This window comes from Lycium barbarum, chromosome 5 (assembly GCF_019175385.1).
Source record: "Lycium barbarum isolate Lr01 chromosome 5, ASM1917538v2, whole genome shotgun sequence".
Lineage (NCBI taxonomy): Eukaryota > Viridiplantae > Streptophyta > Magnoliopsida > Solanales > Solanaceae > Lycium > Lycium barbarum.
Window position 1 is genome coordinate 69,824,616 of NC_083341.1, and position 15,282 is coordinate 69,839,897.

General features: G+C 37.2%; 1 protein-coding gene across 1 annotated transcript; it reads right to left on the bottom strand.

The window, feature by feature from the left end:
• Nucleotides 1-6,949: 6,949 nt before the first annotated feature.
• LOC132639468 (zinc finger BED domain-containing protein RICESLEEPER 1-like) lies at nucleotides 6,950-8,802 on the bottom strand. Its single transcript, XM_060355911.1, has 3 exons — nucleotides 8,385-8,802; nucleotides 8,035-8,210; nucleotides 6,950-7,840 (listed from the first exon to the last, which is right to left on the bottom strand). The coding sequence occupies exons 1-3, from the start codon at nucleotides 8,800-8,802 to the stop codon at nucleotides 6,950-6,952; spliced, it is 1,485 nt and encodes a 494-aa protein (XP_060211894.1).
• Between the last annotated feature and the right edge of the window lie 6,480 nt (nucleotides 8,803-15,282).

The following is a 15,282-nucleotide window of genomic DNA, read 5'->3' on the forward strand; positions in this document are numbered from 1 at the left end:
TTCTCTGGGCTGTTGTGTTGAGGAATTGAGCCGAGCTAAGTCTCGGGGATGTCGTATATACAGAGGAAATGCTGCCGAAATTTCGGTAGGCAATTATGTGTAAAGATAGAGTATTGAAAGAATGAAACTAACCAAATGGTAAACTTGACCATTTCCAGATTTTGGACGAAATTTGGATTGACGCCGAGCGAGCATAAGGCGCCATCGAGGTATGTGAAGCACTTCTATACGCTCCTAGGCATGTTCTGGATGTGGTAGGCTCGGCCGCGAGCCCTAGGTCCGACTCCGTTCCCCGGAATTCGAGACGGAAAACCGCTCCAATTCCTTCAATTCAATTGAACCTATTTTCTTACAAATAGCCCTTAAAGTGAGATTTTGTACAAAACTTCCCCAAACGGAGTCGGAACACTTCCGAATGAGTATGGGTGACCTCATAAGGTCAATCATCAGTAATTTACGTATGTAGCCTCGGGTTGGTCCGAGGTGGGCTCACAAGGCCCGATACTTCCGGTACGATTTTTAAAATACTTCTGTTTTGGTCCGATCTTCTCCAAAAACTTCTGAACTATTATTTTGTGAATATTATGGATATTTTTGTGTAATTTATACAATATTATTTCTGAACATCCGAGCATCCCATTCTGATAATCTGTCGTGCCTTCCTAACTAGGATATGAGCGCGTGCTATGCATACTATCTGGATATTCTGATTTTGGCTCGCCGTTTGGCACCCTTCAGTTTGATCGAGTCTATATGTTGAGTCTGTAGGTAGGTGGTTTCTCATTTATCGATTCGTGTCTGTCTCAATGCATTCCTTCACTGCGACCCGGGCCAGGTTCTGTTATCGTGCATATTTCTCTACATTGTTCACCGCGTCCCTCGGCGTACGGGCCGGGATCTGTATGTCTGTATGATCTCTGTATGGGGATGGCGGCCAGGATGGCATATGATCTGATATGATTCTGTCTGTCCACCGCGTCCCGTACTAAGAGGGCCGGGTTCTGTTACCGCGCCCCCAGACAGGGCCGGGATCTGAATGAATATATGCGTGTGCCATCTGTATTTATAAAGCACACGCCTTTGTATGATTTTGTATGACTCTGTGCTACTCTGCATGCATAATTTTGTCCGTCATACTACTGTCTGTCTGTCCGTCTATGTTACGACTATTTCTGTTTGTCCGTATGGCTTCTGCTTCTGTATGTCCGTATGGATTCAGATTCTGCTCGTCTGTCCGTATTATGATTTCGTCTGTCTGTCCGAACTATAATTCTGTCCATTTGTGTGTAACACGATCCTGTATGTCTGTCTGGATCATAACTCTGTCCGTCAGTTTGACTTATGATTTTGCCCGTTATATTTCTGCGACTCTAGTTCGGACTATGTTTATATCTGTTACGTTTCTGCTTTACATACTCGGTACATTTTCCGTACTGACCCCCGTTCTTCGGGGGCTGCGCTACATGCCCGCAGGTACAGACGCACCAGGTGATGCGCCGCCCGCGTAGGTTTCCGACTCTGCTACTTGAAGAGCTCCTTTGACTCGGAGCATATATCTTTGGTATATATATCTTCTGTCTTTGTGTACTCCGTATGTCTGTATATTCTGGGTACGGCGGGGCCCTGTCCCGTCATATGATTCTGTATGTCTGTAGAGGCCTGTAGATAGATGTGTGGGTTACGGGTTCCGTCTGTATGTTAGCCCTATCGGCTTATCTGTAAATGTCTGTGTGTTCAGGTATATGTATATATATATATGTATGTTACGCGCACGCCGTATTTGTATCGGCCTACTTCTGTACTTCTATTTTGAAAAAAAAAAATCTGTATGGTTCGAGTTCGATCAGGTAGGTACGTATGGGTGCCCAGTTAGGGTACCAGTCGCGGCCCACGGGGTTTGGGTCGTGACAATACATAAGCCCTTTGGCCATCAAAAGAATATACATATACAAATGGGAAATCGTGAGACCATACTATCCACACATACGTATCTACGAGCCTCTACTAGAGTACTAGACATATGGAAGGGACAGGACCCCGTCATGCCAAAATATATATACACACAAAATAGTAAATCAGTAACACCTCCGGAATAATGGAGTGCTCTCAAAATTTGTTGATAGCTCCTACAAGTCAGGATCCCCTCCCTGTCTACCCGTGGGCATGAACACGGTGTCCAAAGAAAATGATGTCAGTACGAGCATTGTACTGAGTATGTAAGGCTTAAATAAAACGAGCATAATAAAGAAATCATGAAACATAAGGTGAAAACATAACCTGCTTAGCCTTTAAGAGTAAATGCATTTTAAACATACCACATACATTGACCTATCACATATATAATCCTCATTTCCCGCGTCTGGGTACTATTATATGCCACCCACTAGTGGTGTCATGTCCGGCCCTCTAGGCACGGTGTAATCATAAGCAGCCCGCATTAGCGGTGACATGTCCAGCCATCTAGGCGCGGTGGAATCATATGCAGCCCGCCTTCGCGGTGACATGTCCGGCCATCTAGGCACGGTGGAATCGTATCATCGCATACATCTCATAAAACATACATTATAGTCCCAAGATAATCGATAACCATATCGGGGTGACGTAAGGTCGAGAACCCCTGATTTATTATGGGAAAATCATAATCATCGTACCTCACCTTGAAGGAACCAGTATCATCAGGTGGGTCTAGAAATAATAATTAACGTCATATCATAGGTTTTAGAATCTCTAGACATAGGATCCTCATTACCATTATCGAATCAAAACGCATCTCTTATTCTTTGTCTCAGAAGGAGCTCTATATAACGTTGACTCATATTTTCGGGAATGTAAGAAAGTCATGGAAAGAAAAGGGAACTCATTTCATGAGAATCATGCCTTAGAAGGAAGGGACTAGCCTTACATACATTTTCGTTTGGCTACTCTCTCACTTGAACGTTCTCTTCCAATGCTCACGTCTCTACCTTCAAGAGAGTTCATAGTAACATTAGCTAATCGATCACATGAACATGCTTAACTAAGGCTAGAGAAAATTGGGCAGCATTTACTTTGTTTATACAACTTTTCCCATATCATATATCAACTCCCAAACATCTATAATAACATTCACAATATCCTAAGCAATAATCTCCATTCACTTACATTTTCCACATTTCCCAATTTCATTTCAAGTCATCTATAATCATGGTCATAAGGCACTACTACATTTACTCACATATAATGTTTATCCCATGTGCTGAATGTCATTTGTAATAATATTCTATTCATAATACATCAAGAGTCATGATTCATGTCAACTATTATTCAAGAATACCATTGATTCTACATTTAAGCTCCATATTTTATGTTCTTCCATAATCCAAGTCTTTCAACCCCTCAATAATAAGAAATAAACATAAAACTCACCTTAAACACTTGGGAATAAGCCTTGAGTCACTCTACTCCATTAGAATGGAACCCTTCACTTGCATGCCAAAAAATTCTCACTCTCCACAAACCCTAATAGGCTTCTTAGTATATGAATCTCTTAGATCTTGGCTTTTTCTCTTGATTTATTAGTATAAATTGTTGTAGAAATAGAGAGAGTTTTAGAGGGTTCTGGAGAGATATAGGGTATGTTCTTGGGAGAAATAATGAAATAAAACGTGGGACTTTATAGTTATAATCAGGCCTGGAAGCTTCCCGATCTGCAGTTCGACGAGCAGGGTCGATGGCTCGTCAACATAGATTCTCCGCCTGAGATGTCTGATCGCAGAACCTCATCGACGGTGCCAGGATATGACTCATCGACATGTCGACAGTCCGTCCCTTTGGCTGTCGACACTGACTGGTGTTAGCAGTTTTCCTGAACTGCTTCACTTTGCTCCGATTCGATTTGTTTCACTTCTAATTTCCTCGAAATGTCAAGAATACATACTTATACACCTGTACACATACCAAGAAGAATATCTCATGACCAAAACTCTGGTGCGGACTACCGTACCGAAGGTATACACCACCAATAAGCCAAAATCTCCTCGAAATAAAATAAGAGGTGTAACTCTAAGAGTCCTTCAAATTCGGACATAAGAGAAGGATGAGGGACTAGAATAGCTTGAGGGAAATTAGAAGCGTGTGAAACTCATGGTTGGAAACTCCAGATAATTGTGAGAGATAAGACAGACCGATTTGGAAAAGAGAGAGAAGACGTATTACAGCTACAGAACTATGACGAGTTTAAAATAGTATTAGGGATATTTTGTAAGTAAGGTGTTTATGTGTGGTCAATCAGTTTGTGTGCCCCGATAATCGACGTTGCAATGTGTTAAAGGTACTAATTGAACAAGGTATTGAAGTTCAAGTGGTAAGTGTTACAGGGCAAGGCAACATTAGTCTCTCTAATATTAAAATTGGATAATCCTGATGCAATCACATCAGGGAAAAGGGAGAAAGTGAGTATACAAGTATAAGAAGATTAGGATGCCCTGAGAAAAGGAGAGGTGTAATCAACAGAGGTATGTTGCTAAAAAGGGTTAACTCAAGCTTCAAGATAGGAATCTTAAAGGTAAGTACAGCGGCAAAGAACCATTCAAATGAATTTCGAAAGTAAGTATACGGAAAGAATGGAGTATGTAGTATGAAACGAAAGACGAATGTAGAGGGTTCGCAAATAGATTTTGATAAGTGGGACTGAAGAGCAGTAACAATGAATAGGGATGTAAATTGGGAAAGAATAAGCAGGATTTGGAAAAATATGCTACAGAGTTTCTGACGTTTGAGGGACATCCAAAGAAGCGAATGTATAGTCTTAATAACATACCACCCTACCTCGCAAACGGAGAAGCCCTTCCAAAAAGGAAACTCAAAGATAGCACGGAAGTGCACTTCTGAAAGGATATTCCATGAACTCCAGGGCCAGTGTTATTAAATGGCAAGTGGAGAAGAGCATTTAGGAGTAAAGGAACTTAAAACCCCTAAGAACGTAAGTAAGAAGGGTGCACCAATGGATTGATTGAAGAAAATCGGGAAATCACCAATGACAAGGGAGAGGATAATAAGTTAATAAAGCTGACCAAAAGGCCATATATCAGTGGCATGGAATAAGAACCTCTGTAAAAAGTATAGAGATTTGATCATAAAGAAGATAGACAGATACAAGAGGAATATTTTTAAAAATGAACCGGCCATAGCGGCGGAAAGAAAGAAGAAGGCTTAACCAAGAGACAAAGGGAAAGAGTGTACCTTGTAAGGCTTTTATGATAAGAACTAGAAGCGACACGACATTGGAAGAACTATAACACATAGTTATGATGCAAATAAGTAGTTAAGGAGAATTACAGACAAATGAGTTAAGCGGATGAAGGGACGAGTCGTGGAAATGAAAGGTATGGAATGTTAACTTTTAACGATATAATATAAGTGTAAATCGGAATTGGGAACCCAGAGCAAGAAGAATTTTAAGGGTACTAAGGAGATAGTCGTGAAGAAGAAGAAGAAGAAGAGAAGGGAGGCTAGTTTTAAAGAAGCGAAGTATAATCGGATATTCCATGAAGAGGTTTAATGAGTTCCGCTATCCCCCTTCATTCATTAGCCAGGGTAGGGGTGTTCATGGTCCGGTTTGACTCGGTTTTTGGCTAAAACTAAACCAAACCAATTAAGGCAGTTTTTTCAAATATTCAAACCATTATAGTATAAATTCTATCGGTTTCAGTTTTATCGGTTTTATTAGTTTGGTTCAGTTTTTATGGGTTGTAATAATATATTTTATAATGCAAAAAAATTGACAAACTTATTTACAAACTTGCACTTGTTATTTGCACTAACAGTGTAGGTTCTACATTATCTAATATATTTACAAACTTTTGCACATGTCGGTCTCTTTCCTTAATAGTGAAACATCTGACATTATGATAATCTGTTGCTTCATTATGACAGTGAAACTTACTATTAATTCTCACTTTAATTTGACAACATATAGCTTTTCACTGTATGCATTTGCCACATAAGATGTAAGAATATCTTAATAGCAACTGCTGTAGGAGTTAAAACAGTAACGTTAAGTAATATGATCCTCTTGTAATATTGTAGTTGCTGTTCTGCTTATATTATTAGACGGTTTAGCTTTCTCTTTGTCTCTATATGAAAACATCAATTGGCACTTACCCACTCACGGCCAAATATGTAATACTCACGACAATAACAATTACACTGCTTAATCTCAAGCAAGTTGAGATCGGATATATGAATCCTTATCATTACCTATGTCGCTCCATCCAGGCTCATGTCAAATATATACTACCTTCATACTGCAAATCAATAGAATTTCAAAGAAACTGCCATTAATCTTTAAAGATACCTGAACTCGTTCAGAGATAGTGAGGACAGAAGAAAACATTGTTATTTATTACATGCCAACACTAATCTTATCCACGAGTAGTACAACCTCCACAACAACAAAATTAAGAAGGCTAGCCCATAAAAGGTTAATTATATACATTACTTTTTTCATTAATCAAGTTGAACAAAATAACAAGGTCTTTAAAAAGTCCTCCGAATGATCAACACAAAAGAACCATATACCCAACTATCACCAGAGAAAGATCATTTAATTGCTTGCATAAAAGTGTGATTAAATACAAAAAAAAAAAAAGTCAATAGCATAACCCAAAAGTACTTCTGGTGAAACAGCAGCAAAAACCTGAAAATTAACTACCAAAGAGCCAAACAGTTGCACCATGAATTTCAATTGCAACATCCAAACTAATCAATGCTCAAGGTTGTGTCAGTGCATTCTGAAAAAAGAAAGAAAATTTAACAAAGTAGGCCTTAAAACTTTTCAAAACATAAAAGACATATTCATAAGAGTTAAATGTGAAAATTTACCTTTTTAAACTATCTCAAGTTTTTGAATTTCTTTTAAAAGATCTTCAAGCTTGCATTCTTTGGAAGTTGATCTTAACCATTGTTGAGTTCAAATAAGAGCTTCTACTGTCTTTGGTGATAAAGAACTTTGATAAGAGTAAAGAATCCGACCACCGGTGCTAAAAGCTAATTCAGAAGCAACAGTAGAAATAGGAATAGAAAGAACATCTCTTGCCATCCTAGAAATAATTGGATATCTAGCCGAAGAAACTTTCTTCCAAGCCAAAATATCTAACTCTTTGGTCTTTTCCAAATCATCTACCAAGTACTTCTCCAGTTCTGATTTATTTTCAGTATTGTCTTCATTTGCCAAATATTTCTCCCATTGTGATTGCCATATCTCGTCACTATACATGGTATCAATTTCATCATTCAAACTTGTTTGACCACCAATTTTATCGGTATAAGTCCCACAAAAAGAACTCATGTAGTAATCATACAAGCGACTCAAAGTATCCATCACCTTTTTTGATTTTTCGGCTCCCACCAAACAACCATAAGAGTTTTTAAACAGATATTCCACATATTTCAACTTGTATCGAGGATCCAAAATAACAGCAATGAATAATAACTTGTTCATACTTTCAAAAGTACCCCAGTATTTGTTAAATTTAAGCTCCATCTTTTTAGCCATGCCACTCAAAATAGAATCTTCACTACGAACATTTTTGCAAATTATCATTTGAAGATTAAAGATATCATGGAAGAAAGAATTCGAAGTAACATATGAAGTTCCTGAGAATTTCAAAGTTACATGGTAGAAAATCTCAAGGAACTTAATGAAAACTTCAACATTCTTCCAATCATCTATCGATGGATGCCCTCCCACATTATTTGTTTCTAAACAATACTTGAGGTACTTGTGATCATCATCATACATTCTTGAAAATGACTTTTCAAATTTTACAGTTGTATCTAGCATCATATATGTGGAGTCCACCTAGTCTCAATATCTAAAGTCAAAAGACCATGAGTGTCAATCTTAACCTTCTCGACAAATGACTTAAAGGAATCAAGCCTTCCAACTGAGGACTTAACATATTTGATAGCATTTCTTACCCGAGAAATAGACTCATTTTGTTCACCGAGTCATTCTTTCACGATCAAATTTAGAATATGAGCATTACATCTAACATGTAAGAACTCATTTCCTAAGATGTCTCCTTTCAAATCCTCAATTCTTCTCTTCAAGTGTTTAATTGCAGAATCATTAGCAGTTGCATTATCTAAGGTCACCGTGAATATGTTCTCAATTTCCCAATCAAATAAGCACGCCTCAATCCCCTTAGCAATTGTCTCACCCTTATGATCTGATGTTTGGAAAAAGTTGAGAATTTTCTTTTTCAGATTCCACTCATCATCGATTTAATGGGCAGTGACAACCATATAAGTTATATTTTGAAGTGATGTCTACGTATCACTAGTAACACATACACGTTGATTATGAATAAGCTTTTCTTTCTCCTCTTGATATATTTTCAAACATTGTCTAGCAACAGTCAAGCGAGAAGGTAATTGAAAATTAGGCAAAGAAACTGCCATTAATCTCCTAAAACCTTCCCCTTCAACAACTTTAAAAGGTTGTTCTTCAATAATGACAAACTCAGCAATGGCTCTCCTAATCTTATTGATGTTAATCACAACCTTTTCTACAGTACATGTACTATATGCTTGTTCCCCTTTTTTAACTACCTTGATTCTTGATTTATTTCTGTCAATAATTCTAAGAGGGGAATTAGGACAAACCTCATTTAAATGTCTCCATAGCGTTGAGGTCCCATTCGTACTTTCAGAAGCAAAGTTACTAGTACAGTAGTTACATTTCGCCCTTTTCTTACCCCATTTATCAAGATATTCAAAATAGTGTTTCCAAATGCCGGATGTTCTCCTGTCACTACTCATAAGGCTACGATCAGGGTCGCAAAGAGTTGTTTATTTCCGCTTTTTAGCATGATTGGGAGTAATATCAAGAGTTTTATCACCGTCAAGCTCAGGTTCCAGCAAAGTAGTTGGAGATACTTTGTTGGTTACCTCCACTGGCTCCACCTCTTTTTGAGTAGTTGTAGTTTTCATTTGAAAAAAAGTATCCGAAAATCTAAATAAATAGAGAAATCCAAAATCATTAGATAAAAACTAAACCAACAGAAAAAACCTAAATCAGTGGAGAAAATCTAAAATAACAGAGAAATAAAATAAAAAACACATACAAGATGAAAGACTAGAGAATCAATTCATTCAAGTGAAACTTCAAAGACACAAAAATAATTACACAAACAAAGAGTAGGGAACATACAAAAAGTAACCAAAAAAGAAAAGGGAAGAAAAAGTTACAGACTTACAGGGATTAAAGCTTCTTGTACTTAATTGTTATTGTGAGAGCAGAATAGAGGTCTACAAGGTTTGGGAGGAAATAGGAGGGAACTGAAAATCTAACGAGGGAAAAAATTATTTATGTTAACTATTCAGTAAGCGTTTTTTATTTTACTTTAAACGTAAATGGGCTTGGGGAACATGGGCTAGACTTTTTTCTTGGAATGGTCCTAAATTATGAAGAAGTTAAAAAATAGATAAAGTTTAATTAACATATATAAATATATATAATATTTTAAATATGTACATATTTATCGGTTTGGTTCGGTTTAGTTCGGTTTTCTTTATGGGTAACACCAAACCAAACCAAATGTTATCGGTTTTTAAAAATCTAAAACCAAACCAAACCAAAACGAGCCGGTTTTCGGTTTATTAAATCGGTTTGACTTGGTTTATCGGTTCAGATCGGTTTTTCGATCTCGTTTGAACACCCCTAAGCCAGGGAATTATTAGTCATGAAAGATAGAAGTAAAAAGACGATAAAGGAGGAACACGTATTGGATCTGATATGTGTGAGTATTTTGATCTGATACAAGGCATCAACTAGCAGAAAGGGAAATAAGTCAAACCATGTGATGAAAGGAACTCCGGCATTATAAGGAACCGAGGGGTAGAAGGATCGTTAAGGTCGGCCAAGTGATTATCAAAAATGATTAATATTCAAAGGTTACTGGTGTATAAGAACATCCTTAAAAAATGGGGGAAAGAGCAAATTTAGTCCTAAAATGAATTATGGCCTTCCCAAAAATTCCAAAGAAAGAAATGTGTTAGTTTGAAAAGGCCAAAGTTCGAGAATGTATCAGGAGAAAACAAAAACGGATTGAAAATAAGTATATTATGGGGCAGGTATGAGAAAGAAAGTATGATAGGAAAATAAGGGGAATTAATGAGCCAAAGAAAATGATGTGAGATATGATGTTTCTAAGCCGTGGTTCAAATCCCCCGTACTGGGGAAATTGTACTGCACCCAGATACGCAGTGACATATCCTAAAGATGCGACAAGCAGACAATATAATGCGTATAAAAGATCAACAAGTATAAGAAGGGATATCTCGAGGCAGCACCGAAGGAGTAAACAAGGGAGTTGCCCACTAATAGGGAAATAAAGAGCGAGAAAAAGAGAGTCTTCGCAGGATGGCGAGTAGCCGTGACATAGTAAGGCAAGATACTGTAACGGAGATAGAACGAGAACGGCATACTAGTTGATTTCTGATTATGTACACGAGAACAAAAGAGCTCCACCCAGACACATCATTATCCTCAGGTATGTGATGCTTCTTTGAATGATTTCTTAGTCGTGCATGGACAATATGAGTATTGATGTTGTTGACCTGTAAGGCATTGCATATTTTGGGTTGTTGTGATAGGAATGTAGTGGTACAATACATGGGAAACTCTGGCAAAAATTTTGTAGAAATCCCTAAGAGCTCAACATTCGAGGACGAATGTTTCTAAAGGGGGGAGGATGTTACACCCCGTACCTCAGAGAAGCACTGGTTAAATTTGAATGTAAGTATGTCGAGCTATGGCTAGGTCAAACAACTTTTGATTGTGAGGAACGAAGCATTATTAAGTAATATTGTTTAAGTAAAGAATAACTTATGATCCTTTAAGTCGTAACCGGGAAGGACAACATTGAAACCAAAGGACATGACCATTATCAAGTATGATTAATGATAAATATCATGTATGAAGAGTTTTGGAAGATTCCGGGATCAAGCAAATCGAAGACAATAAGTTTGACGAAAATTTGGAAAAAGTTGGCAGGATTTTGGGCAGATTTTTAGTCAACTTTGGAGGGGTATATCTCCTAGTATATTAGGAGTTTTAAGGTGTTTCAAAAGCCTAAAATAAATTTCGTCGAGTCTGGTTTCCAACGCAACAAACCTCGTTGATGTGACATCGGAGTAGAGAATTATGGACGTTACAAGTTAGGTGGGCGGAGCAGGAAAACGCTGCTACAGTACCCGAGTGCTACAGTAACCCGACCCAACACACCTATAAATACCCCTCTAACCCATTAATTTTCATCAATTTTTACCATTATCTCATCCGCCACACTTCTTGAGAGTTCTATAATTTTCCATCACTTTCCATCAACTTCCATAACATTCCATAACTCTCCATAATTTTCCATAATCCTTCCTAACCTTCCATAATCTTTCAAACCATTCCATATCTATGAACTTTGTACTGCGCACATTACTTAGACGGGTTCTAGAAAGACATATAGGAAGGAATGGAGAAATCCGGAATGAAGAAATCGAATATGAAAGAAAAGACAAAGAAATGAGAGAATATCGGATTCTATTTCTTTGGATCTGAGCTGAATCTTGTCTATTTCAACCCCCCTAGATTCGGATTCGACTTTTGAGCCTTTCAACAATTAACCAATTTTACCTTTCGAATATGTACCAAAAGACATCCAACCCTCAAGGAAAATTTATGGAAGATAATTGTTCTTGTTTCTCTTCAAGGTGGTGATGAACTTGATCTTGGAAAGGGGTGAATAGAGCGAAGTTCTTCCACAATAAGGTATGTTCTTCCTACTATTTACATGATTAAGATGATGTAAAGGTTTATCAATTCTTAGAGAGGAAAGAATCATAGGAGAAAAATCATAAAGAGTTGAAATGAAGTTGATGGCCATGAGGTGAGTTTGAAAGAGAATTATGGATTAATTTGAGATTAAATCGAATATAATTCTTTGATTTTGGTATTATGGATGTTGTTATGGTTGGTTGGGAAATTTGGAAAACATGGCGTGGGATGTTTTATGGAGCCTATTGGTATTGATAATATTGTGGTTGATGTTGGTATTGTTGTTATTGTTGTTGGTTGCTGGATTATGATTTCGTGCTAGGCATATAAACAGGGGAGATGCTGCCCGATTTTCGGTAGGATATAGAATAGATTAATTTGAAACCTTAGGGCAAGTATACTACAATGAGTCTAACGATAGTGTGCATCCTCATAAATGTAGACTTACGAGCTCGGACGAATAAGCGTAGTTGTTGGAGGCCGGACAGGTAGTTAAGGCTAGTCCCTTTATTTCAGAAGGCATGATCCTATGTTATGATTCCATATATATTTTCATAAACTCTTTGTTTCCAAAAGTTAGACGTTCATGACTTTTAAAGCTTCTTATAATGTTAAAGACGAGAATGTTTCTATGATGATTATGATGATTCACGTTTAAAAGTACCAAGCTTATGACTTCAATGTAATTGTGAGAATGTTGAGTTATTTCATGATTTCCATGACTTTATTCATTGTTGTTGATCTCACCTTATGATAATTGTTCTTTTGAAGGTGACATATAGCGATGATGATTGTTCCACAATATAAATCGGAGGTTACCGACCATACGTCACTCCGATAAAGTAACAACTTTTATTTGGGCTCTCATGCATGTTACTTATATTATATACGCTAATATGTATCTATATGATTTTATGGGGAAAGAAAAAAGGGCAAGGGGTTATATATGCATGGCCACCTGATCAGTTGGCATATTATGATATCGTCCCGGACGCGGGATATATGGTTAAATGGATCGGGCCATTCGTTCCTCGACACTAATATATATATATATATATGGATTGGGATGCACGTTCCGCAGAACTAATATGACACATATGTATGAGAAAGATTTTATGAAAAGCTAAGAATGCATGGTATCCGCCTTAACAGGCCATCAGATGTACATGTTATTCTTTTATCTTATGTTCTTCTCCATATGTCTTATTATATTATTATTCCTACCTTACATACTCAGTACTCTGTTCGTACTGACGTCCCTTCTTGTGGACGTTGCGTTCATGCCCGCAGGTAAACAGGTAGACACGTCCGATCCTTAGGAGCTCCGTCAGCGACACCTTGGAAGAGCTCCAGTTGTTCCGGAGTTGCAATTATTGGTACTACTCTTTGTATATATACACTTAGGTATGGTAGAGGTCCGGAGTTGCAATTATTGGTACTACTCCTTGTATATATACACTTGGGTATGGCAGAGTCCTGCCCCATCTTATGGGTTTATGTAATCTACTTAGAGGCTCGTAGACAGACGTATGTAAATTGATGTTCTCTAACTTTATCATCTCTCAGCATTATATAATACTTTGTTAAGTCTTGTTGGCATTTGGTTGTGGGCATTGTCAATGATGACCGTACTAAGCATGATATCCACAAGTTATCCATGTGTCCCACTTAGTAATTAGAATGGAATGTCAGATCAGAGGTGCTCGGTAGGCTAGTATCGGGTACCCGTCATGGCCTCTAGTGGGGTCGTGACAATCATTGAACCAAATTTAGTCTGATACTTGATCAGCATTAATACAGATTGGTTTTTAATCAACTTGACACAAGACTTTAGTCCCAAAATTACTCTAAGCCTCTTTTGATTATAACAGTTCAAACAGACATGTTCATCCTATTTTTAAGGCTAAACAAATCTTTTAGAAGTTTTGCAACATGAACAGGGTTTCAGAGAAAAAAAAAAGCTGGAAGGACCAGCAATACCAAGACATCATTACTAACACATACATATCCAGGATAACCAACCCTAACAAAGACTTGGGCATTGAAAATTTCAAAGCAATCACACTAGTTCACCTCTTAAGCTATTAAACATCCCTGTTTTAAGTCATTAAGAGCCTATGTGATTTCAATTATGAACTTGAAATGATGAAATAATATTAAGGCCTTATACTCTTGATTTGTAAATTAACAGACTCTTTCCAATCTGCTTTGATGAACAGAACCAAACTTAACCTTTATACCTTCCATTTTTCAGTCTTAGACTTAAACCTGGAAAGCCCTTTAACTACTTCATATCCATCTTACTTCTACGTGAGTAGAAGACTAAGGATCATCACTAACCAGAAACAAGTTAACCATCAACAAGTCATGCCTTAAACTAAGTCATCAAAGTTAAGTAGCAAACTAACCCATATAAGACCATTAAGCCACTAAAAATTAAGCAAACTATCACTAACACTTCATTGAAACTGAATAGAAAACAAAACTAAACGAAACTAACATTTAAATTGACACAAATTAAAAAGAACAAGCAACAAAATGATAAGTAATTACCTTTTAGATGCGCAGCCTGTTTCAAGCTTGAATTTGGAGCCTTTGTGCTTCCCAAATCAAAAGTTCAGCTACACAGATAGAAAAGGAAAATAACTTTTGAATTAGAAGACTCAACCTTTTAAAAGTTAAGCCCAAAGTTTTTTACTAATGGACCTATGTAACACCCAGTATCTTAGAACTCATGTTAGACTCGTATCGTTAGAGTTTTAGTGAAAATTTTGAAAGTTTGTGCGTATTACGAAAGTGGTTGACCAGCCTACTTCGGGCACCCGTAACTCCCTGATTAGTTGATAATTTAAAACATGAAAGTTGTAGCCCTTTGGAATATCTTTCCAACGGTATCTTGTGGAGCTCAAACAGAGCTCTGTGCTAAGAGTTATGCCTATTTTACTAATGCTAGTTAGAGCAAAATTTTCAGATTTTGGGTTACGTTTTTTTAGCCTTTTCCTACTCGAATAGGGACTCCATATTTTATTATTTTATGAAGCAAAAACGTCCATAACACTATTATAAACCCTAAGAGACTATTCTTTTTCTCTCTACCTCCATCCCTAAAGAACCTAGGCATTTCAATCTTTCAAGAAACTCATTCTTGCAATCAAGAAAAATCAAGAAACCTTCAAGAATTTAGTTTGGCAATCTAGTTTCCTAAGGTTTCCTCCAAGGTAAATATTTTAATCAAGAACCTTTGTATTCTACTAGATTTATCATTTATAAAGAGTAGAATAAATCAATCCATCCCGTTACCCTATAAAAATCAAGAGTTGTAAAAAGTTGGAGAAAACTCTAATATTTGTTTGTTGAGTTTCATTCCGGCCAGCCATATTAATTTGGTGTTTTCTGATAATCTAACCGTTGGATCAAGCCCAAATTTTAACTGAGTGTTCATAACACATAAGTCCAAAATATGAACAGTG